Raw genomic sequence first — 24,615 nt, 5'->3', positions numbered from 1 at the left:
ATTACTGTATACAGCGCTGAGGGGTATATTACTGTATACAGCGCTGGGGGTTATATTACTGTATACAGCGCTGGGGGTTATATTACTGTATATAGCGCTGGGGGGTATATTACTGTATACAGCGCTGGGGGGTATATTACTGTATACAGCGCTGGGGGTTATATTACTGTATACAGCGCTGGGGGGTATATTACTGTATACAGCGCTGGGGGGTTATATTACTGTATACAGCGCTGGGGGTTATATTACTGTATACAGCGCTGGGGGGTATATTACTGTATACAGCGCTGGGGGTTATATAACACAGCAGTTTTTCCATAGGACTTCCCCTTTCATTTCTCCCTCTATATAACACTTTTTTGCCCCCCCCCGTGTGCATTCTCACCTATCCTCAGCATGAAGTTGTTAAAGGACTGGTAATTAATGTTCATAAGCGTCACTTTCATAGCCAACGCAAAGTCTGCCAGGTCTGCCAGGTGCTGCCAGCGCTCTTTGTCCGAAATTTCTTCTTTCTGTGAAAAGTTTTCAAAATGAAATTAGAAACAGGACACAAAACAGAGATGCACATATTTTTTTGGGGGGGTCCTTAACCCTTTATACACATTGTGTCTCTAAAGTTGGTGCATTCTATTAAAGGTTTTATATTTCAGATAAAACCACAAGAGTAACCAAGAAGCGGGGGCATTGCCAGGGGCCGAGTAAAGTCTCACCCACTCCTTTTATGAATTAAGCACAAGGATGGCGGCATCCAAATTCGTTACCCTAGAAATCTTTTACAATAAGACCGCACTCCACAGGCTCACTCACTTTTATTGTGTTGTTGTAACCATTTGTGTTGGGGTCCGGAGTGACCCCCGAGGCCGCCATGTAGGTGCTGCCGATTGTCTTGATTTTTGTGATGCATCGGAACTGCGGCTCGTCCAGCAGCTAAGAACACAGAGAGACTTCAGAGACCCCGCTTACAGCATCAGGACATGGAGCATATCTCACATACAAAGAACATGGACGTTCACAAACGGTTGCCCGTCATACAATGCGTAAGGTCTACATAATTAAGACTGAGGCGGGACGTACCGCGTCGAAATCCGAGATAATCTCATTGAGGAACCTCAGACACTCGATTCCTCCATTGTTGATGCTCTCCTCGGTATAAAAGTCTGAGAAGTTCGGAATAGACGCGAACATCACCCCGATTTCGTCGTAGGACTGGCTGTATAGCTCCTGCGGGAGAAGGAAAGAACGTATCAGAATCTGGAATGTTCCGTAAGTTTGGAGCACAGAACCTGCTTCTAGAAACCACGATATTTTTTTAACCATCGCTCAATCCGGTCCAGGAACGGACTTCAGTGAGAACACGAGCATGGTACGTCGGTTCATTGGGCGCTTGGTCGCTAAAATAAAGGCTATCTTTTTGGTCTCTTACCTCGTCTCGCTTCTTGGAGCCCAGGAAGTGTCTGGCCACGTGTTCCGGCAACATGTTTGTGACTAAGGCTTCGTTCCAGCGTCTCATGTCATACACCTTCTCCTTCTGCTCATGAACATCAATCTTCCACAGAAACAAGGTCCTGGCCAACTTCTCCACCTAAAAAGAGAAGAAAGGAGACCCAACAAATCTCGTAAGAACCTCAAAACATAGTCAGAGCCGGAATGTTTTCATACAAAACGAATAATGTTATCTTGGCTCAGGATGATCACGGATAAGATGATATGTTACATGTGAAGGTTATTCTGAGAACATTCTAAAGAAATATTTCAATCACATGGATCCAGGCGGGGTCCGTGCCTTAAAATAGAAGTGTATTTTTGTATCGTATGAAGCTGCTATACAGTGAGTTCTTTGTTTCGTTTCTGTGGACTCGTGGCACCCGCATTGACCTTGTGATGTGACTTAGCATCTGCTGCTCCTTAAGGCTCAGAGGAAGTCTAAGCTGGCCCTGGAAAAGCCCACATACCGGACCCGGGGCTATTGTTAACTGTCCCGTAACCCCATTTCTCGCTGTAAACCAAGATTGGAATCTTTGAATGGCTCCTTGTTTCTGGTTCTGATTGCGCACCACGTCCCTTCACTCTGTCTCTGCTTTAATAATATCCACTCTTGTTCTTGAGATGTCTCTCCTTTGCATGAAATAGATGTTTCAGTCCATCACACCACCTTGTAGCCGGACTCCATCACACTCTATCCCAGACTCTCTCAATCAGACTCCATCCAGGCCTTATTGTTGGTAATCCTCACAGCCTCACCCCATCTGCCTCCCCCATCAGACTCTCTCCCAGCATCACCCCATCTGCCTCCCCATCAGACTCTCTCCCAGCATCACCCCATCTGCCTCCCCATCAGACTCTCTCCCAGCATCACCCCATCAGACTCTCTCCCAGAATCACCCCATCAGACTCTCTCCCAGCATCACCCCATCAGACTCTCTCCCAGCATCACCCCATCAGACTCTCTCCCAGCATCACCCCATCTGCCTCCCCATCAGACTCTCTCCCAGCCTCACCCCATCAGACTCTCTCCCAGCATCACCCCATCAGACTCTCTCCCAGCATCACCCCATCAGACTCTCTCCCAGCATCACCCCATCAGACTCTCTCCCAGCATCACCCCATCTGCCTCGCCATCAGACTCTCTCCCAGCCCTACTCTATCAGACTCTCTCCCAGCATCACCCCATCAGACTCTCTCCCAGCATCACCCCATCTGCCTCCCCATCAGACTCTCTCCCAGCATCACCCCATCAGACTCTCTCCCAGCCTCACCCCATCAGACTCTCCCCAGCCTCACCCCATCAGGACGACATCAATAAAAAAAGACACTCACGTGACGGGCGAAGTAGTAGAAGCTGAGCATCATGATAAAAATCATGGCCGTCATGGAATATTTGGAGGGAACCAAGTGCGTCCTGCACAAATAGTGAGAAAAAGGCTTATTATTAACCTCTAAATAGCTCAAAGATAATCATTTTCATCCTGCAGTCCTAATTACCAAGACTACTTCCAACTTCTCACCTTCTGGCCCAGGGGGGCATGTAAAGCCAAGTGGCCACATTGTGTTATATACCCCCCACCTTTGTGAACGGGTCACCCCTGTATGGAAAATTAGGATCACCCAGGGGGTGGAATTACCCTCATGACCCCCAAACACCCCCAAACATGTATATGACACTCTCTCCATTATGTAACTGCTGACTGTCAGCATAGAGATAAATTATAAATAATTATTTATTTCCTATGAAGCTTTAATCGCATAAAAGCAACACAGAAGCTTTTTTTCAGTTAATATGGTAACAACCAATCAGTGCTTGCTTTTGTGTCACATGACAATTAAGTGTTCCCAGAAAAATGATGAATGAGACTAAATTGTACACGATTTAAAAAAACGATTCTCCAGGAAGAGTCTGGACGTTCGTCGGGGCCGGGAAGGCTGTTTCTAATGTTGCATTTAGTTAGTCGGCCGAGTAACTGGAATCACTCGTTAAAAAGAGCCTCACGTGTAGCCGTTGAATCGTTTCCTGTCGTATTCGTCGAATATTGGCCTCCACGCGTAAATGTTCACCACCCCGACGGCGCCCGTAATCATCAGCATCAGCGTCAGCTTCACCATGTGGCTGACCTGCACCAGCATGATGGTGGCGATGAGCGCCAGCACGGCTATGTAACTGTAATATTTGGGGTTTTCCACGCAGCCCCAAGACTCCGAAGGCAGAGAAGTGCCGTTGAGGTTGACCGTGTAGTACTGCAAGCAGCTGAGCTGTGGGATGCAGAGAGGAAAGGCTAGTGACTATGGTGCTTGCACCATGGTGATGGGGAGGTGATGCCGCCATTTTGGATGGGGCAGTAAATATGTTGCCTTTTTTTGTGCAAAATCCTGGCATATATTTTCGCATTGGAGGGGCCATTTTTTTATGCCGTCATCATGCTGCTTTCACGGGGGGGGGGGGGCTCAGTTAACTGCTTCATGACCCTTGTGAATCCTTGCAGGTACTGCGATCAGCAATGCACGGCAATGGAGCACTGCTTGCTGACCCCCCTCTGACCAGCAGCAACAGGATTCCAAGTGAAAAGAGGGAGAAACAGTGTTTCTTTGACTTAAAAAAATATTACATTTATATATATATATTTTTTTTATTTCTTTATTTTTTAAAGTAACTAGAAGAATTAAAAATGAGGTCTTTAAAGACATCAAAGGCATCTCGAGTCAAAAAAGTATAAAACGTAAAATAAATAAAATGAAAATAAGAAAGAAAAAATTTGAAAAATAGGTGACCAAACACCTTGTGTCCCTCCTAGTAGAAATATGTATATTTTTTAAAAATAAACCCGTTCTTGCCCCAAAAGTTAAAAAAAACAAAACACCTATGCTATTAGTCTACTCAGGGGATGTTGCTGAATGTGAATCAGGGGATTTATTTTTATCAGTGGGACCTAATTTGTGGAAACAAAAACCTAATTAAAAATTTTGTTTTTATTAAAAAAAAAGAACTTTTTTTTACAAATTATTCAAAATCAATGACCTTTGCGTTATCTTTAGGAAATTAACAGGTTGAATATAGCGCGAGCGATTGGTTTCTCTAATCATCTCTTACCATGTCCACTATATCCGCCATCGTCAGTATAAAGATGGCAGACATGGCCCACGTGTTTCGCGCCCATCTGGTCCGGTCAATCCAAGTAGAAAAAGCAACTAACTTCTTTGGAAAGACCTGAAAAGTAACAGAAATCTTCTGTATCCATAGGTCCCATTAATTTGCGTCTCTTCACCACATTCTGACCCAGTGCGGAAGCCTGGGCAATCTATGACATCATGGTTGGATTCACCCTTTTCCTTGTAAGGTTTAGGCTCTATTGATGTAATTTGCGCTGACGGGTGGCTATTGGGTAGGGTGACCCTATTTTAGCGGCCGGTACACTGATCGAGAGTTTTATCCCTCGAGTATATTTGCCCCCAGAACTGACCCCTGAAACCCCATAAATAAAATATTTTTAATGAGTATTTGGGACTAAGAAGCATTTATTGGAGGCAATCTTGTAATAAAAATCAACACAAGCCTATTTCTATTATATTTCACCTTTAAGTAATAACGGAATGTGCAAAAAAAAAGGAAGATTAAAAATTCACCTATAGAACGTTCCAGCAATGTATAGATGTATAGATTTTAGCTCTTGTTGACATAAGGAATACAAATATAGAAGAGAGGTGTGAGCTCCCGTAACACAGGATCAGGGCTTTCTGTTTTAGCAACAGCATCAGTAGCGCTTGGGTAAGGGGCGACGCTACGTTTACTCCACGTGCCCGGGTGCATGGGAGGGAAGCTCTATGACAGGGGTGTCCAACCTGCGGCCCTCCAGCTGCTGCAGGACTACATCTCCCATACTCCTCAGCCAGCTCCTTAGCTGAAAGAGCATTATGGGAGATGTAGTCCTGCAACAGCTGGAGGGCCGCAGGTTGGACACCCCTGCTCTATAACATTGATCGTGCATTACTCTAACCTTGCCTGCACATCTGTGTAAATAAATCAGGGTGACATGGGGATGGTATATTCTGGTCCCTGGTGAAGCCAGGTGGCTCCCTGGGGACTTGGCCAACCATAACCCATAACTAACATCCACACATACTAACACACAAACCTTTTCTAATGCCCAAATGCTTTTAAACCATATGCTAACACATACAAACTCCCACTCTCTAACACCATACACTAACATACATACACACTCTCTACACTACCATACATACACACTCTCTACACTACCATAAATACACACTCTCGAACACCATACACTAACATACATACACACTCTCTACACTACCATACATACACACTCTCTAACACCATACACTAACATACATACACACTCTCTACACTACCATACATACACACTCTCTAACACCATACACTAACATACATACACACTCTCTAACACCATACACTAACATACATACACACTCTCTAACACCATACACTACCATACATACACACTCTCTAACACCATACACTAACATACATACACACTCTCTACACTACCATACATACACACTCTCTAACACCATACACTAACATACATACACACTCTCTAACACCATACACTAACATACATACACACTCTCTAACACCATACACTAACATACATACACACTCTCTAACACCATACACTAACATACATACACACTCTCTAACACCATACACTAACATACATACACACTCTCTAACACCATACACTAACATACATACACACTCTAACACCATACACTAACATACATACGCACTCTCTAACACCATACACTAACATATATACACACTCTAACACCATACACTAACATACATACGCACTCTTGAACACCATACACATACACATGCTAACAAATGATAATGACCCCCTTGAAAAAAAGTTAAAAGCTGCCAGAAAGCACTCCCGATACCATCCGTAATATAAAGGTAGCAATTATCTGCTCTTACCCTTGGAAAAATAGCGGCGAGGGAACAGATCGTCAGGACCAAGAGAAGGAGCTCACCAATAACGAAGGTCACATAGTTGGCCACCAGCCTTGGGTATGGAAAGAGGGAGGAGACGAGACAGATTACAACTGGAGGCATGCTACAGGTGGGAGTATTAACGTTAAAGGAGCAGTTTAGTCCCCAAAATTGTAATTTAAATTTTTGATGCATGTTGGATTTTGAATTTTGCATGAAATGACTGCATGGAAGTCGGTGCAGGCGTTTTTTAGTTATTACTGTATACAGCGCTGGGGGGTTATATTACTGTATACAGCGCTGGGGGTTATTACTGTATACAGCGTTGGGGGTTATATTACTGTATACAGTGCTGGGGGCTATATTACTGTATACAGCGCTGGGGGTTATATTACTGTATACAGCGCTGGGGGTTATTACTGTATACAGCGTTGGGGTTATATTACTGTATACAGTGCTGGGGGTTATATTACTGTATACAGCGCTGGGGGGTTATATTACTGTATACAGCGCTGGGGGTTATATTACTGTATACAGCGCTGGGGGGTTATATTACTGTATACAGCGCTGGGGGTTATATTACTGTATACAGCGCTGGGGGTTATATTACTGTATACAGCGCTGGGGGTTATATTACTGTATACAGTGCTGGAGGGTTATATTACTGTATACAGCGCTGGGGGGTTATATTACTGTATACAGCGCTGGGGGATATATTACTGTATACAGCACCAGGGATTATATTACTGTATACAGCGCTGGGGGTTATATTACTGTATACAGCGCTGGGGGTTATATTACTGTATACAGCGCTGGGGGGTTATATTACTGTATACAGCGCTGGGGGGTTATATTACTGTATACAGCGCTGGGGGTTATATTACTGTATACAGCGCTGGGGGTTATATTACTGTATACAGTGCTGGGGGGTAATATTACTGTATACAGCGCTGGGGGTTATATTACTGTATACAGCGCTGGGGATTATATTACTATATACAGCGCTGGGGGGTTATATTACTGTATACAGCGCTGGGGATTATATTACTATATACAGCGCTGGGAGGTTATATTACTGTATACAGCGCTGGGGTTATATTACTGTATACAGCGCTGGGGGTTATATTACTGTATACAGCGCTGGGGGGTTATATTACTGTATACAGCGCCGGGGATTATATTACTGTATACAGCGCTGGGGTTTGGGGACTTCCCCTTTAAGTGTATCTTGGACAGAATATACCGGCGCCCCTGAAAGCCGAAGCACGATCGATGTTCTCTCTCTTTACACATCTATCTCAGTTTGTGTAAATATTACTGTGTTTTTCTGCCATGTTTAAAGTTGGTATAAATTTATATCCGTAAACACGATGCATATTTTTATAGACGCTCTTTTTAAACATAAACATTTTGTGCTTCATTTGTAAATTTTATCATTTTATTTTGAATCAGTAGTTTTTTCTACAGGGCAAAGTCGGGCAATGTGGAGACCTTTTCTGGCTGTTGTAGAACAGCAAGTAAAATCCATGTGACCCATTCGGCCCATCTAATCTGGCATTTTTCCAACTGCCCTAAGGTCTCACGCCTTACCTAGAATGGTAGATAAGTGGAACAGCCTCCCAGCTGAAGTGGTAGAGGGTAATACAGTGAGGGTATTAAACATGCATGGGATAGACATACGGCTCCTGAATCTAAGACGAGACCAACGACTGATTAAGGTTTGAGTCTTTACTGCAGGAGGAACGGGCAACTAGACGGGGGCCGAATGGCTCTTATCTGTTGGCAGGTTCTATGTTTCTATGTCATTTAGAGAGAAGGCTGTGCAGCCCAACGCGTTTCGCTTACATTGGGTCTATGAGCATCTGTACGATGGCCGTGAAGAGTAGAACCACGCAGGAACAGCTGAAGGCGGCTCCGCTCTGTTTCTCCTTTTCCACCGAGAAACGCGTCTCCATCTCCGGGTTGATGAAGCGCATGGACAGACGGTAGGTGTATTTCCCTTTTAATCTGCAGAAAACAGACTCGTTAACGATATGGAGGGATTGTATTTCATCTCCATGTCCGCATATAGTATTAATTGACTAATACTAGTTGTAATTAATTAATCAAATACATCCCATGACTCTAAAGTGTGCTGAAACGCACATATAGAAGCTCTTTATATCACAAATGCACATATTAATATTGTTGATTGTTTTATATAGCGCCATCGTATTCTGCAGCGCTGTACAATGGGATATGAATTGTCTTTGGGGCATTTTGGGAACTTTAAATACATGAAATTGGCTGCATTATACATATTATTACCTATATTAATCTGTTATATAGTGACTGTGATGTACTGGAACAAACTCTATTACATTATACTTATAGACCTCCGGCAGATTCCGCAGCGCTATTACAATAGGATGAGAAATAACAATAGATGAACACACGTTTTAACATGTTGGTACAGAAGGAGGAGAGGGTCCTTGTCTTGTGAGCTTACAATCTATGGGCGCGCTGTTTTAGTTTAGTTCCCTGCTTAGCTTTTCAAGGGTGTATCGATTTTGGGTTGGGTATTTATATTTTATATATTTCAGCGGCTATTTTAACTATATCGATCAAAGGTTATGTTTAGCGATCTCACCTGTCAGCTTTCTACTAGTGATGGGCTTGCAATCTATTAGGAGGTTGGGGGGTGGTGGTTGAGACAGAAGGAGAGGGGCTGCTTGGGTGAGGGTGGTTTGATCTGTAGCAAGGAGGGGGTATGGAGAAGTCAGTGGCCGGGGATCTCAAAGGTGGGGAGATGGTTTCTCCCCAGGGTGCAGGTTGTGGATAAATTGTAAGCTCCTCTGAACAGATGGGTTTTTAGTTCTTACATTTAAAATAAAAAGAGGAGGATCAGAAACCGGTGAACTATTTATTATAAAATAAGCTTAAACCCTACAAATATTGATCCAAAATATTTACAGGGATGGGGGGGTGAATGCCAGAGCCCTGGGGTGAAGAGGAGGGGCTGCGAGCGCCATTAGGGACAAATCTGTTTCAGATTTTTTTGCTGTGGACTGAAGGAACCGCGCACAGAGTAAGATGGAGCGATCTCCGTATCTCCTGTCTCTTCTGATCGGCAGGGAAGTCCTGTACCCGTTCAGTTTTGTTGTGGGTTCCTTTAGTTGAACCTCTACCTCCCTGAAGAAGGTTTGGGACTCACACTTGCACGGTTTCCCTCTCGAGCAGGGCTTCGTTGAGTAACTTGTTCAGTTCCTGCTCGTTCTGTTGGGCGTCGATGACCCTCTCAGCCAAATCCCTCAAACGAAGACGTCTTCTGGGGTTGGGGAATGAAGGATTCACCACCTGCGGTTGAAGTTTAGAAAGAAAAAAATTATTCATAAGATTATCAGAAGGACAAATAGTAATTTATTTATTTTTTTTCGAACCTTCAAAAAGATAGATTTACCAGCAGCGGTAAAAATAATAATAATGAAAATGACATCGTTATTTTGAACCTGTTCCAAACCCGTAGCCAACTTGGAATATTTCCAGCTTTTCTTCTACTGAAAGCAGGACCTTTTGCCCATCTCGTACGGGCTGTCTTTAATGATGGGGCAAAAGGGGTAGCTGCCCCAGGCTCAGTCATTCCTAGGAGAGTCCATAACAGCCGCCCCTTGAGCCTGCAATGACCCAATCCTCATGGGTCCACAACCTGTTGTGTTGCTCACACACTTTGCGAGCAAACTCAGTTTTACCGCTCAGGGGAAGCAGGAACGCAGCAGGGTCACGTAACGTAAAGATGGCACATGTAGGCTGTTTGGGGGAAAAGATGGCACAGGCAGGCTGATTGCTGAGGGTCCAATAAATTGCTGAGGGTCCAATAAATATTAAAGATGGCCCTGCATGTCGTTGGTCCCTAATAGATGATGACCATCTTGCCGATGGCAACAACCAAGGCCTTAAGTTAAACTTTTTTTTTTTCCCAACTCATTCTAATAAACCGTATGGATTTTCAGGCAATGCCGGGCAGTGGGGATTATGGACTGATAAGGGATCGCCCTTCACTGACCCACAGACCTGTTAAATCGATTGAGGTCCGTACAATTAGACTATCCCTTATATAAGCAGGGACACTTGGCAGATATGGCCTCCCTTTCTCTGTCCATACATAAATGTCGATGAGACAGAGCTTTGCACAGCCGAGGGCACACTGTCAGTAAAGTGTCTGGCTTCACTCTGGATCGGAAAGGGCCTCATTAGAATAGATTTATAACAAGCGCTGCTAAACAGGAGCATTAAAATGGTGATAATGCCCCTGAGTTTTCTTCTCTGGTGGCGAACGTCCGGAGGATCGTTGTTGGTCGCGCAGCAATGTAATTATCTAAATTTAATTACACGTCTGTTTCCTTATTAACAAAGCTTTCCTGCTTCTCAGTCAGTGGCCGGGCTTTCCTGACGCCCTGGCGCATGCATTGGCCTCGTTGACAGAGACAAGCAGATTTCATGCGGTGGGCTACAGATGGATAAAAAATGTATATATAAAATAATATTGAGTGTCTCATAGTTTAGAGCGCGAATAGGAAAGTGTACAAAATTGTGCCTTCTAGGCTAATACTGGAAGGTGCCACATGGGGCTAACACACATTTGTTCACTCTCGCACCTTAACACGCATCCATAGGGACTGGTCACCATTCTTACCCTAGTGTCCAGCTCTTCGTTGTCGTCTGGCGTGGTGCATGTGGTATTGATGCTACCGTTGCACTCCTTGGTGTTAATCAGTTGGGGGGAATTTCCATGGGACGATGTCAGAGACAGCTTCTGAAAGGAACCAAACAAGGGGGAAAAAAGCCAAGAGAGAGAGATGGAGAAGATATAGGGTAAAACATATTACATGATATAGAGAGTGGTAGTTACCAGGACCGGCCTTCTAGCTGAGATAGAAAATATAGTTCATTGATATAAGCCTGATAAATGTATAATCGGGTAATGAAAAAATCACTCATCACACATGGTTGTTATGGGAAATGTATCAATGTTTATATCGATTTTATGGAAACATCAAATCAGTATTCCATAGAATATTCTATTTCTGAAATATTCAAGCTGCTCCTTTGCTGAGCACCCGCCAGACATATTGGTGGCAGGAATGGGACCCGCCGACATATTAAAACGAGTTGGGAAACATACCTCGGATGGACCTTTTTCGCATGGTCATAAGAATATAATGAATATAAGAGAGTATGAGAAAGCTGTAAGACTCACCACCCCATTGATGCCATTCTTGTTAACCGGCTGTTTTGGAACAACAACAAGGTAGGTTACGATCCCCTTTTCCCTCAGGTAGTCACACCTGCTGCCCCCTTCTCCCGGTTCCACATCGAACTCTCCTTTCAGGCAGTCGAACGTGCTCTGTGATATGTGTACCCGTCTGTATGGGGGACAACAACGAAATATCACTGCGTGATGTTGGTGTTTTAGGTCTCAGTCTTCTGACATAGCTTGCCTGTATTTTTCCAGATAGAGGACGAATGGGGCAGAATGGAACTAGAGAAGGCATAGGGGTGTCCCTCAAACCATGTCAGATGCCAAACGTTACCGCCAACAACAGTTTAACAGACATTCACTCACCCTGGGATTCCACCAGCCTCCATTTTGTTTGCCAGGGTGACATCTGTTGACCACACGTCGTATTGCCAACGCTTCTGCCCCAGCACGCCTCCAATGACAGTACCCGTGTGGACACCGACGCGCATGTCAACGTCGGTCTTTGTCTTCTCTCTCACGTATCTAGAAGGTCAAAAATTCCTGTGAATAATCACAAAAACTGCACAGTCTTCCTGGTGAAACATTCCAGAAATATTTTACAATATAAAACCCAAAATGTTGTCCTTTAAGTAATTCTATGAATGGTTTTGGCTTGAAGATGAGGTCTTAGGCTAGGTTTGAGAAGATGCTGAGAAGTTCAGGTTGAAGACGCGGTTAAAAGCATCCATATTTTGGATATAAGACTAGGATGAAAGACTTATTTTAGAGGGTAACCCTTATGGATGTAGAAGATGCCCCTGGATTCATTCTAACTGGACACAAAGTGTTGTGGCACTGGAAGGTCCAGTGTCACCATTTAGACCAGTACTCACGATATCGCGTCGACCATAGCTAAGCCCATCATTATAGAGCAAACGGCATGGTCCTCTCTGTAGTCAGGCAGGCCACAGATACAGTAATAACAATCCCCCAAGATCTTGATCCGGAGTTGGTGGTATTTCTGGAATAGATCAGGATGTTCTTCAAAACTAGAAGAAGATACCTGGCACACATTTCAGACCTACGTGACCCATGTCATACTCTACTCCCTAAATCTGGAATCTTTGGCACATTCGAGACCCTATTTATGAAAGCCTATTATGGTGCTTTTTCTATATAAGTGAAAATAAGGAGGTAAAAGGATGCGATTATTGTCACCTTGCTCTCTATATATATGTTAATTCAGGAGGTGGTTATTGTGCATGGTTCACACTCAGCGTACGTACCGCTGCCAGTTTATCAAACCGGGCAAAAAGTTCATTCAGCAACTTCACCAGCTCATGGGCGCTGCAGTAAGATGACAGCTGCGTGAACCCCACAATGTCTGCGAAGAGTATGCTGCCAAGGAGAGAACACGGAAAGAACATACATGTGAATAATGTCAACAAAGTCAACAAACTAGAAGACAAGTAACATGCGCATTCACCATCAAGTCTTTTCCTGCCCTTTGTACATTCATGCCTCCATACATTCAACTAGGCATGTCGCCAGAAGGCCATTAGTTGATGCTAAGTTGCTAACTGTAGAATTTGTAATCCTGAAATCATCATAGTTGTTGAAGACATGGAGAATGCCTTTTTCTTCTAGCTAACATTACCCCAGAGCTGGGTCCTCACAATGTCCCCTAGATACCCCTTACAGAAAGGTTGGCCACCATGTTGGTGTTCTAGGACTCTAGTCCCCGGACGTAGACACATACCTGACGTTCTCGTGGCGGTACATGTACATGGTGTTAAACTGCTGCAGTTCCTTCTGTTTCTGATCTTTCTTCATATCATTCAGCATCTCGTCGGCGATGTGTTTGGGGAGGATGGAGAGCAGGAGCCTCTCCTGGAGAAATGAAGACAATCACAGGTTTACAATAAGGAATATACAAACGTCAGATAAGAAACATTCTGCCCATCGAGTCTGCACGTTTCTGATGTAGACCCTCTTCATGAGGATTCCAACCAAGGAAAGTGACTCCTCACGCTTAAAGCAAGAGATTCCATCTGTTTTTCTTGCGAGGGGATTAGGAGCCCCCAAACAGCTTTAGGTATCACATATTTCTGCAAAACCTCTTTAAATCCACTACAAAGATAATAATTAAAAAACAAAATACAGATTCTTACTTTATTTGACCAATGGTTTAACGTTTCTAAATAAAAAAAAAATCTCTGCTACAAGAGTTACATTTAAAACAGGCACAGGCACGCTTCTGCAGCGTGTATCAAAGAATACAATTTACCTTCGTATGGATCCGAAAAATAAGTGCTATTATTATTATCATTAGTAGTAGTATTGTTATTTTTAATATTATTATTGCTGTTATTATTATTTTTATTAGTCGTAGTATTATTATTATTATTGTTATTATTATTAGTAGTGGTAATATTTTATTATTATTATTGCTGTTATTGTTATTATTATTAGTAGCTGTAGTAGTATTGCTTTTATTATTATTAATTTTATTAGTAGTAGTATTAGTTGTTCTATTTATTATTATAAGTAGTAGTAATAGTAGTATTGTTATTATTAGTAGTATTAGTAATAGTAGTAGTAGTAGTAATATTGTTGTTATTGATAGTAGTAGTAATGGTAGTAGTATTGTCATTATTATGATTAGTAGTAGTAGTAATAGTATTGTTATTATTATTATTGCTGTTATTATTGTTATAATTATTAGTAGTAGTAGTATTGTTATTATTATTTGTAGTAGTAATAGTATTGTTATTATTATTATTATTAGTAGTAGTAGTAGTAGTAGTGTTATTATTATTAGTAGTAGTAATAGTAGTAATAGTATGGTTATTATTATTATTAGTAGTAATAGTAGTAATAGTATGGTTATTGTTATTAGTAGTAATAGTATTGTTATTATTAGTAGTAGTAATAGTAGTAGTATTGTCATTATTATTATTAGAAGTAATAGTATTGTTATTATTATTATTAGTAGTAGTAATAGTAGTAGTATTGTCATTATTGTTATTAGTAGTTGTAGTAATATTGTTATTATTATTGCTATTATTAGTAGTAGTAATAGTAGTAATAGTATTGTTAGAATTATTATTAGTAGTAGTAGTATTGTTATTATTATTAGTAGTAGTAATAGTATTGTTATTATTAGTAGTAGTAGCGGAGACGTGGCGCCGGCGCCAATTTGGTTTCAACACGTAACTTCCTATGGGAGGGGTATATATATATATCTACACGATAAGGCAATAACAGCGCCCCCTTGAAAAAAGAGAACCGAAACGGCGTAGGGGAAGTGGAGGTCATATTTATCTAATGGGTAAGCACTAGAGCACTTTATGGACATTTTTTTGCTCGACAACGATCATTAGATTATTTGTGTATGTTTGTAATTTTACAAAGGTACATGTTATAGAGGATGTGGGTGCACTCCATAGTGAGTAATTGATGGTATAATTGATGTGATTGATTGATGTGATAAATATTCCTATTTATTTATGTCATTGTCTATATGCACATAAGTCACTTTATATATATGTAATTATAGTCCCTCCATGTGCTCCGATTTGTTTTCAAGAGACCTTTTTTGTCCAACTTATGAAATGCTGTAAATGTTTTTATATTTTTTGGTACAATAAAGCAATATATATTTTATAATATAAGGGCTTGTTTAGACTAGACCTCTTTTTCTTTTGGTGTGCAATTTGTCATGAGTTTCCCTGAACTTAAGATGTGATCCTTACATACACCAAGATATTTATGTCATGATATTATAAATGAGAGGTGTTGTAGGATTCCTTTGTGTTATATTAGTAGTAGTAGTAATAGTATTATTAGTAGTAGTAGTAATAGTAGTAGTATTGTTATTATTATTAGTAGTAATAGTATTAGTAGTAATAGTATTGTTATTATTAGTAGTAATAGTATTATAAGTAGTAGTAGTAATAGTATTGTTGTTATTAGTAGTAGTAGTAATAATAGTAGTATTGTCATTATTATTAGTAGTAATAGTAGTAGTATTGTCATTATTATTAGTAGTAATAGTAGTAGTATTGTCATTATTATTAGTAGTAATAGTAGTAGTATTGTTATTATTATTATTATTGTTAGTAGTTGTAGTATTGTTATTATTATTTGTAGTAGTAATAGTATTGTTGTTATTATTAGTATTATTATTATTATTATTTGTAGTAGTAGTATTGTTATTATTATTATTGCTGTTATTATTGTTATTATTATTATTTGTAGTAGTATTATTTTTATTATTATTATTATTATTAGTAGTAGTAATAGCATTGTTATAATTAGTAGTAGTAGTATTGTTATTATTATTTGTAGTAGTAGTATTGTTATTATTATTAGTAATAGTAGTAGTATTGTTATTATTAGTTGTAGTAATAGTATTATTATTAGTAGTAATAGTAATAGTAGTATTGTCATTATTATTAGTAGTAGTTGTAGTAGTATTGTTATTATTATTGTTATTATTATTATTTGTAGTAGTATTATTTTTATTATTATTAGTAGTAGTAATAGTATTGTTATAATTAGTAGTAGTAGTAATATTGTTATTATTATTTGTAGTAGTAATAGTATTGTTATTATTATTAGTAGTAGTATTGTTATTATTATATTTTGTAGTAGTAGTATTGTTATTATTATTATTATTAGTAGTAGTAGTAATAATAGTAGTATTGTTATTATTAGTCATAGTAATAGTATTATTATTAGTAGTAGTAATAGTAGTAGTATTGTCATTATTATTATTAGTAGTAGTAGTAATAGTAGTAGTATTGTCCTTATTATTATTATTAGTAATAGTAGTAATAGTATTATTATTTTATTATTATTATTAGTAGTAGTAATAGTATTATTATTAGCAGTAGTAGTAGTAATAGTATTGTTATTATTGTTATTTTATTAGTAGTATTTGTAGTAGGATTGTTGTTATTATTATTATTCCTGTTATTATTGTTATTATTAGTAGTAGTTGTAGTGTTGTTGTTATTATTATTGCTGTTATTATTATTAGTAGTAGTAGTAGTTGCAGTTTTATTGTTGTTATTATTATTATTGCTGTTTTTTTCTTTAGTAGTAGTAGTAGTAGTAGTTATAGTAATAGTATTGTCATTATTATTATTAGTAGTAGCTGTAGTAGTATTATCGTTATTATTGTTGCTGTTATTATTATTATTAGTAGTAAAAGTAGTAGCATTGTTATCATTACTATTATTAGTAATAGTAGTAGTATTGTTATTATTATTAGTAGTAGTAGTAATAGCAGTAGTAGTATTGGTATTATTAGTAATAGTATTGTTATAATTATTATTAGTAATAGTAGTAGTATTGTTATTATTATTAGTAATAGTAGTAGTATTGTAGTTATTATTATTTGCTGTTATTATTGTTATTATTATTATTAGTAGTAGTATTGTTATTATTATTATTATTAGTAGTAGTAATAGTAGTGGTATTGGCATTATTATTATTATTAGTAGTTTTAGTAGTATTGTTTTTGTTATTATTATTCCTGTATTATTGTTGTTATTATTATTATTTGTAATAGTAGTATTGTTGTTATTATTATTATTTGTAGTAGTAGTATTGTTGTTATTATTATTATTTGTAGTAGTAGTATTGTTTATTATTATTATTATTAGTAGTAGTAGTAGTAGTGGTAGTAGTTGTTGTATTATTATTATTATCCCTTTAAATGATTATTAATTGGTTAATATATCACCATCATATTCCGCAGTGCTGATGCCAACAATATGGAGACCAAAAAACCAATAGAATGTAACAAAATATCTAGCCTGAGACTTTGTTACAGAGAATTCCCAATGAGCTTCTTTACAAATAAACCCCTTCGGAAGGTGACAAAGCTTTATACCTCAGACAGGGCAGCGCGGCTGGTGTGTGGATTGTGTGGATTGTGTGTGGATTGTGTATGGATTGTGTATGGATTGTGTATGGATTGTGTGTGGATTGTGGCCGCGCATGCACAGTGGAGTGTGGGTGTTCATGTTACCCTAGTAGCCGGGATTAGGCAAGATCCCTGCAGGCACTAATGCCCCCCTCGCTATACAGTCCAGGACCCGGCATAGCTGTCAATCAGTGATCGGCACTACGCAGGTTAATTTAATGAAGCGAGCGGCAAAACGGAATATTCTGGAAAAGCGACGCGTCGGTCGGCGACCAGATTCTTATCTGCGATGTGTTTCTGGGACGCAGATTGCTTTTAAATAGAAGAGCCAAATCCTGCCGTCTAGAAATGTAAATATTTCCGCGGATACATAAAACATACGGGATTTTACATCAAACAGAGGCTGCCGAGGTTTGGAGTGGCCCCTTGGGGCACTTTTAACACTGCTGGGGTAGCTTTCTTTTAGTGATACGTGGTAATTACCTACAAAGTAAAAGGATTCTAGGCATACTAAGTTGGCATACCTGCCAACTGTCCCTGCAGTGGAGGGACTGGCCCAGATATTCCCAGGTTCTACTGCCATGGGTTGTAATTCACAATTTTCAAATCTGATGTATTATCTGTCACCAGGTGCTACAAATAATGTCTTGGAAATCAAGTTTTAGCATCAAAATATCACATTTTGGCGGTACTTAATCCCAGTTTTACAGGTCACTGTGGCGGGGAGGAAAAGGGGAATAACCTGAAGAGTTCTGCAATTGAAAAAGGGACCCCCTGGCATCACAGTTCCACGAGTTATTCACAATTTTTAAGAGTTCCCTAAAAGAAACCCAAGTTTATAAAATGACATTGAGCTGCTTAATTAAGGGTGGTAGATAAGTGGGGCGGTCTCCCGGCAGAAGTGGTAGTGGACAATACATATGGCATACACGTCAACAGCTTTATGACCGGCGTGTGCTTCACCAGAAGCTTGGGGTTTAGTAAAATATAATGTGCGTGTCAGACCGCGCGGGGCATGTGTCGGAATTCCGGTTCTTTCTGCCCCAGCGGGGTTATCCGAGGCCGTAGTAATTATTTTTTAGATCCAGGGACCGTCTAACCTGGCAAGGGTTTCGTTTGAAGAACATTCGCGTTATTGCGGCCCGCGGCCTCCAGCGACCCCCGGCCTCCGCTGCTGCCTGTCAGCCGCCTCATTACAGTCTAAATGTATCCGGAAGGCTTAGCATGAAGACAATAATGTCATTAGGAGCTGAAATAACCTCGCAGAGCGATGAAAATATTCCCACCGATCCCTGCCCTGGTAACGGCGGCCTCGCTCCCGGCGGCCCCCGACGGCTCCCGGCGGACTCCCTGCATGAGACCCGGCTGTGATCCTGCTCTGCTCATATATCCCGGAGCTAAACTTACTCCGGACTTCATGCCTCCTGGTATCTCCTGTGCTCTGAGGAGCAAGTAATCACATCTGGGGACGCTTGGGGTTTTTGCCCCAGTCTCAGGGTCTCCGGGGCAGATTCTCGGGATCACACAGTCCGGAGCCGACTCCTTCCTATTCCCCCCGCTGGGATCATATATAAGACTGCCAGTTGGTGATTTTCCTCCCAGTATGTTATGGCTGATCTCCCTGCTTGAATGCAGGTGACTCAATTAAGTGTATCTTTAAATAATGACAAGTCAAGGTCTCCATGACGACCGGTATTAGAGCCATTTGGGTAACACATTTGCTACATAGAATCCTCACGATGGGCTATTAAAGGGTTAATATTTGGAGTCTCAGGGTCAGCAGGTATGGCGATGGACCCTCAGTATCAGATTATTTATTTATGACATCACAATGTATTTATTTCTTTATTCGGTTTACTTATTTATTGCTGATTTTTGCATTTCAGCGCCGGGCTCCGCTGTTACCATGACAACAGAAGCCGTTTTGATGGGTTTGAGCTGTCTCGGCAAATTTTTTGAGAATCCTCCCGCCCCCCTTTACTCAATTCTCTCAGCAATCAAAAAAAGGGGAGGAAAAAGTAATAAATTAGCAGAAAATAAACCAGGTGGCGTCTGAGCCGCGGCCGGAACCTTGGAGGATCTCGTCCAAACGTAAAGGCGCTGATTCCGCTATTTGGCCGGTCTGCGTTGCCGTGGTAACCGGAAGGTTCGATAAAGGCCTGCTCTCCATCTTCCGCTCCCATTGGTATTCAGCGAGCCTGCTGGGCTATAAATAGCGTCACACTATGGGCCTCAAGCAGCTGCGCACGTCCGGGGCCCCTGCTCCGGCACAAATCATAATCCCGCGGCCGGCTTTGTGCCGAGCGTACCGCTACCCGCTCTAAACAGGCATTTTAAGCCTGCCGGGGAGGAATCAGCCATACCTCCCAAGTGCCTAAACAGTCCCGATTTCCATCAGACCCCCCCCCAGGGAGCGGTAACATCAACGGAGGTCTGTGCTGTTCCTTCCAAATATTAACCCTTTAATGTGCTGCCTTGGCATAGTTATAACCAGCCTTCTACATGAGCTGTCCCAGAGACCTTAATATTAACCCCTTAACAGCCCATCATGAAGATTCTATGTACCGACCAAATGTGTCACCCAAATGGCTCTGATACCGGTCGTCATGGAAACTTTGGCTTGTCATTATTTAAAGATACATTTAGTTGAGTCACCTGCCTTCAAGTAGGGAGATCAGCCATAACATACTGGGCGCAAACTTGGAGTCTTATATATGATCCCAGCGGGGAGAATAGGAAAGAGTCAGCGCCGGCATGTGTGACCCCCAGAATCTGCCCCTTCACCCTGGGAACGGGGCAAAAAACAGCCGCTCGCACTGAACTCGATGGGGAAGTCAAGATGGCCACTCGCAGATCATACGGGTTTATATATCGCTTACATTAATCTGTCCTGAACTGAACCCCCCACCGACACGGGCGATCGGGGCCAGCTTAGCCATGTGAGCCTCCTAAGGCTTATTATTAAAGGCCAAAGAAAACAATGAGGCTGTTTGATTGCACGAGGAGCTCCCGGCTCGTTCCAGCGCTATTTGTAAGCAAACCGAGCACAAAAGGCTCTCTTATCCCAGCCGAAGCAGCCGGCACGCTCTGCCACCGCTACTACTACCTCCAGCAAGAGCGTCATGTAAAAGTTTAGTCATAGAGAGTGGCGGATAAATGGAACAGCCTCCCAGCAGAAGTGGCAGAGGCTAATACAGTAGTTTTAGGTTCAGAGCCGGAAAATATACATGGAACTGATTTATCAACCATAAGAATTTCTTTTCCATGTTTTAAAGTAAGAATATCCGCATTATTCGTCATTATATCCGTCATTTCACCAGATGACTGATACCTACGACTTGGAGCAGTTTAGTCGATATTGGTTACGGCGGTGACAGGTAATTGGTTTATTCCTGTCACATGACCTTTTTTATGTCCTTTATGTATTTGTTGCTGCGCGTATCCTACGGGGTTAGCGAGGAACGCTGTTCAACGGAACATAAGCGTTCCAACAATTCCATAATGACTTCTACTCACATCTCGTTTCCTCTTCCTGGTATATGATTAGAGGGTATTAATTAATTATGGAGAAAAGCAAATCTATGCGCAGAATGTAGAGACAATAAAGTGTCAGCTCCGGGGGTCAGAGTTCACCTGTGTGGGATCTCCTTGTGTTACTCGTCCCCAAGGAACATACCTGGAAACATCCCAGGTCTGCCCCCAGAGCTCAAGCACTCCTTGTAGGGGGCAGGAACGGGATGCGACCGCAAGGGGCAAGCGCTAACCATGAAAGGAGGCAGGAAAGCCCAAGAAAAAGACTTGAATGGGCGGGGAGAGGACAGGACCTGGGTGGGGATAGGACTGGACCTGGGTGGGGAGAGTACTGGACCTGGGTGGGGAGAGGACTGGACCTGGGTGGAGAGAGGATAGGACCTGGGTGGAGAGACCGGGCAACTTGGTGGAGTAGTGATCATGCCTGAATGCCAGAGCCAGGCAACAAGCTCTGGTTATTGGAATCTCCGGGTGAAATCTGAACGTGGCAGAACGTTGAAAAGGATTATTTTCTTAACATTCTAGACGGTTAACTCTTAATGGTTTAACTAAATGGAGCAGCGCCTTTCAACTCATGCTGACTCCACTCTGGAGGAACTCATCTCGGCGAGTTCCTCTGGAAGGATAGCTTTGAGGAACCTCTGCTGAGCTTAGTCGTTGACTAAGAGTAAGTTGGAGTTGACGGAATCCTTGTGAATACTTTGTTACCAACTTAGAATCAGCATTTTGCGTTCAAGTCGCTTAGTGGTATTCCGGGACTCGGCAGCGACCTCTGCTTTCCCGGTACCAGGCAGCTGCTCTACAGTCAAACCTTAATCAGTCGTCGGTCTCGTCTTAGAGGCGGGAGCCGTATGTCTGCCCCATGTTTAAGTTTTCTTGCGCAGTAGGCGGCTGGTGTGTCCATTTCTCCTGCACTTATACCCACTATTTCTAATATTTGCACAAAGGCTCTCTGCACCGAGTTACCCTCTTGCCCTGGCAGGGTTAAAAAAAAAAAAAAGACACGTCTCCGATGAAGCAACGTGACGTACTATGGTTGCTATTCTGGTGCGCCGAGGCCTCCAGCTACTAGACCTTATGTCCCTGCCGCCCGGCAGATCTGCAGAAAGTCTTCTCCGGGGATAAACTCTCGATCAATGCACCGGGGTAAAAACAACAACTTTTTGATCTTTTTTAAAAAATATATTTCAGTAGATCTTTTTTTTTTTAAATCTGAAATTTTATATAATAAAATGTAGCTTTATGTCTTAAAACCGACGCATGGAATGGTCTTCCAGCAGAGGAGTCAGAAGGTCAGACAGTGAGATGGTTAAATAATACATTAGATAGGGATTCTGCTTGCTGTCCGTAGCTCCAGAACAAAGGCTCTACTCGTTGGAGTTTGGGCTGTATTTATGGGTTCATTAGTTTTGTCTTCTGCTAAAATCCATGTTTCTATATTTCTATTTTTAGCCCGTTCCTGGTAATCCGCTCATTAGAGTAACTGTAAGAGGAGCGAGTCCCCGGAATGGATGTCACGCGCTGAACTTTACATTAGGATTCCAAACACGGCTTTAGAATGTGCGTGAGGTTCTAGAACAGTATGAAGCAGCAGAATTTCTGAGGAAAGAGACAACGTTTCTGCCCCGTCTGGTAAACCTCGGCTAGTTCTGGGACCCTGTATATTACACATTATGATTTTCAGCATTGACAAGCGACGTAGGGATAGCCTGGCAAGGGTTGTAGTTGAAAGACAGCGTCCTTCTTGTAACCCCGCTAGAGGTTCCCACGGGGACTGCAGCATTAAGCCTTATTAAATGTGCAAAAGCAGTTGACGTCCCAATCTGAGGGGCCTTTTGTTTTTGAAAATGGAAAGAAATAACTGGTAATTAGAGACTGATTCCATTGTAGCAGATTAATTAGGAAAGCGTTAAGAGGAAAATATAAAGAAGAGTGGAGGGGGGGAAAGGTTCTGGGAAGAATCGAATTGAGGGAAGCTGGGAAACCGGAAAGAATGATCTGATGCGTTCTCTGACGGGACTGGGGTGAATCTGATACATAGAGGAGAGAGTCTGATGGTGGGAGGCTGGGGAGAGTCTGATGGTGGGAGGCTGGGGAGAGTCTGATGGTGGGAGGCTGGGGAGAGTCTGATGGTTGGAGGCTGGGGAGAGTCTGATGGTTGGAGGCTGGAGGAGAGTCTGATGCTGGGTGACTGGCAGAATTGATGGAGGAAAGCTGGAGGAGTCTGATAGTGGGAGGCTGGGGGAGAGTCTGATGGCGGAAGCTGGGTGTGAGCCTGAAAGAAGGAGACTGTGGAGAGTTTGATGGGGAGAGTCTGATGGAGGGAGGCTGGGGGGAGTTGATGTAGGAAGGCTGGAGGAGTCTGATGGTGGGAGGCTGGGGGGAGTTGATGTAGGAAGGCTGGAGGAGTCTGATGGTGGGAGGCTGGGGGGAGTTGATGTAGGAAGGCTGGAGGAGTCTGATGGTGGGAGGCTGGGGAGAGTCTGATGGAGGGAGGCTGGGGAGAGTCTGATGGTGGGAGGCTGGGGAGAGTGATGGAGAGTCTGATGGAGGGATCATACAACCCAAGGCTTACATCTGATCTCAGAAGGGAAGATAAAAAACGTGCAGTAGAAACATGAGGTTTGTATATATGACAGCGAGTTTTGCTGAATGCCATGCGGGTTCCCCCTGGGGAAGGTCTGACTGATCTCTATTTATAGCTCCAGGGACTGTCACAATGCCCAGGAAAACCGGAGAGCAATGAGCCGGACATTGTGACATCCGTATTAACGGAGAACACCCAGCGCCCGCATCTCTTTAAAAATACAATTTCTAAAATACGTTGTGGTTTTCATTTTTACCCAAGTTGTAGTTTTTGCCCCAAAATACATTCTCGGGCAGCTGCGTATTAACCATTTGTAGGATTTCTCGCTCTGTTATCTGTAGACATTTGTTTCCCTTTTGCCTTCCTCTTTAAGGAGCAGAGCAGCAGATGTTTATGACAAAAGGATATTCTGCTGCTTCTGTCCATTAACCCTTCACTGCGCTAGGGCTAAGTGACCCACATATTCCAAAGAAGGAGGCACCATTGTGTAAATACACATATACATACAGACACACACACTCTCACTCACACACACTCACTCACACACACGTACATACTCACACACACGTACATACTCACACACACCTCGACTTGCTGCATTTTAATTCGTTTCTTTAAAGTAAATTATGCCCATATAGAATCGCCTTTATATAAATTCAACCCCCATCATATTTTAGATTGAGTAATGTTCAGCGTGAGGATTACTGTCTCTTTAATGTTATTTTTGTTCAGTCCCTTGCTGTGAAATGTTCACGTGGATACAAACTAACAGGTTTAGTAACATTTGTGTAACAGGATTCTATGTTTCCTTTGCAGAATTGTTGCGTGTAAGGAACAGGCGATTAAACAGAGCCGAGGATCGGAGACACAGCCTG

The 24,615-nt window shown here is 41.9% G+C and overlaps 1 protein-coding gene across 1 annotated transcript in view; it reads right to left on the bottom strand.

The window, feature by feature from the left end:
- Positions 1-24,615, bottom strand: part of LOC149283151 (adenylate cyclase type 3-like) — a 46,635-nt gene that overhangs the window by 5,574 nt on the left and 16,446 nt on the right. The window contains exons 3-18 of the mRNA XM_089497924.1: positions 13,447-13,577; positions 12,974-13,085; positions 12,581-12,708; positions 12,072-12,230; positions 11,706-11,871; positions 11,142-11,261; positions 9,663-9,805; positions 8,315-8,476; positions 6,455-6,542; positions 4,583-4,699; positions 3,488-3,747; positions 2,818-2,899; positions 1,424-1,582; positions 1,075-1,221; positions 808-927; positions 386-512 (exon numbers count right to left, since the gene is read on the bottom strand). Of these exons, the coding sequence (XP_089354050.1) occupies positions 386-512; positions 808-927; positions 1,075-1,221; positions 1,424-1,582; positions 2,818-2,899; positions 3,488-3,747; positions 4,583-4,699; positions 6,455-6,542; positions 8,315-8,476; positions 9,663-9,805; positions 11,142-11,261; positions 11,706-11,871; positions 12,072-12,230; positions 12,581-12,708; positions 12,974-13,085; positions 13,447-13,577 (2,221 nt within the window). The remainder of the gene's footprint in view (positions 1-385; positions 513-807; positions 928-1,074; positions 1,222-1,423; positions 1,583-2,817; positions 2,900-3,487; positions 3,748-4,582; positions 4,700-6,454; positions 6,543-8,314; positions 8,477-9,662; positions 9,806-11,141; positions 11,262-11,705; positions 11,872-12,071; positions 12,231-12,580; positions 12,709-12,973; positions 13,086-13,446; positions 13,578-24,615) is intronic.

Source organism: Sceloporus occidentalis, unplaced genomic scaffold (assembly GCF_023333645.1).
Source record: "Sceloporus occidentalis isolate IW3139 unplaced genomic scaffold, rSceOcc1.0.p SCAF_111, whole genome shotgun sequence".
Taxonomy (NCBI): Eukaryota; Metazoa; Chordata; class Lepidosauria; order Squamata; family Phrynosomatidae; genus Sceloporus; species Sceloporus occidentalis.
Note: the sequence above shows the minus strand (reverse complement) of the source record. Positions and strands in the feature narration are given on the sequence as shown.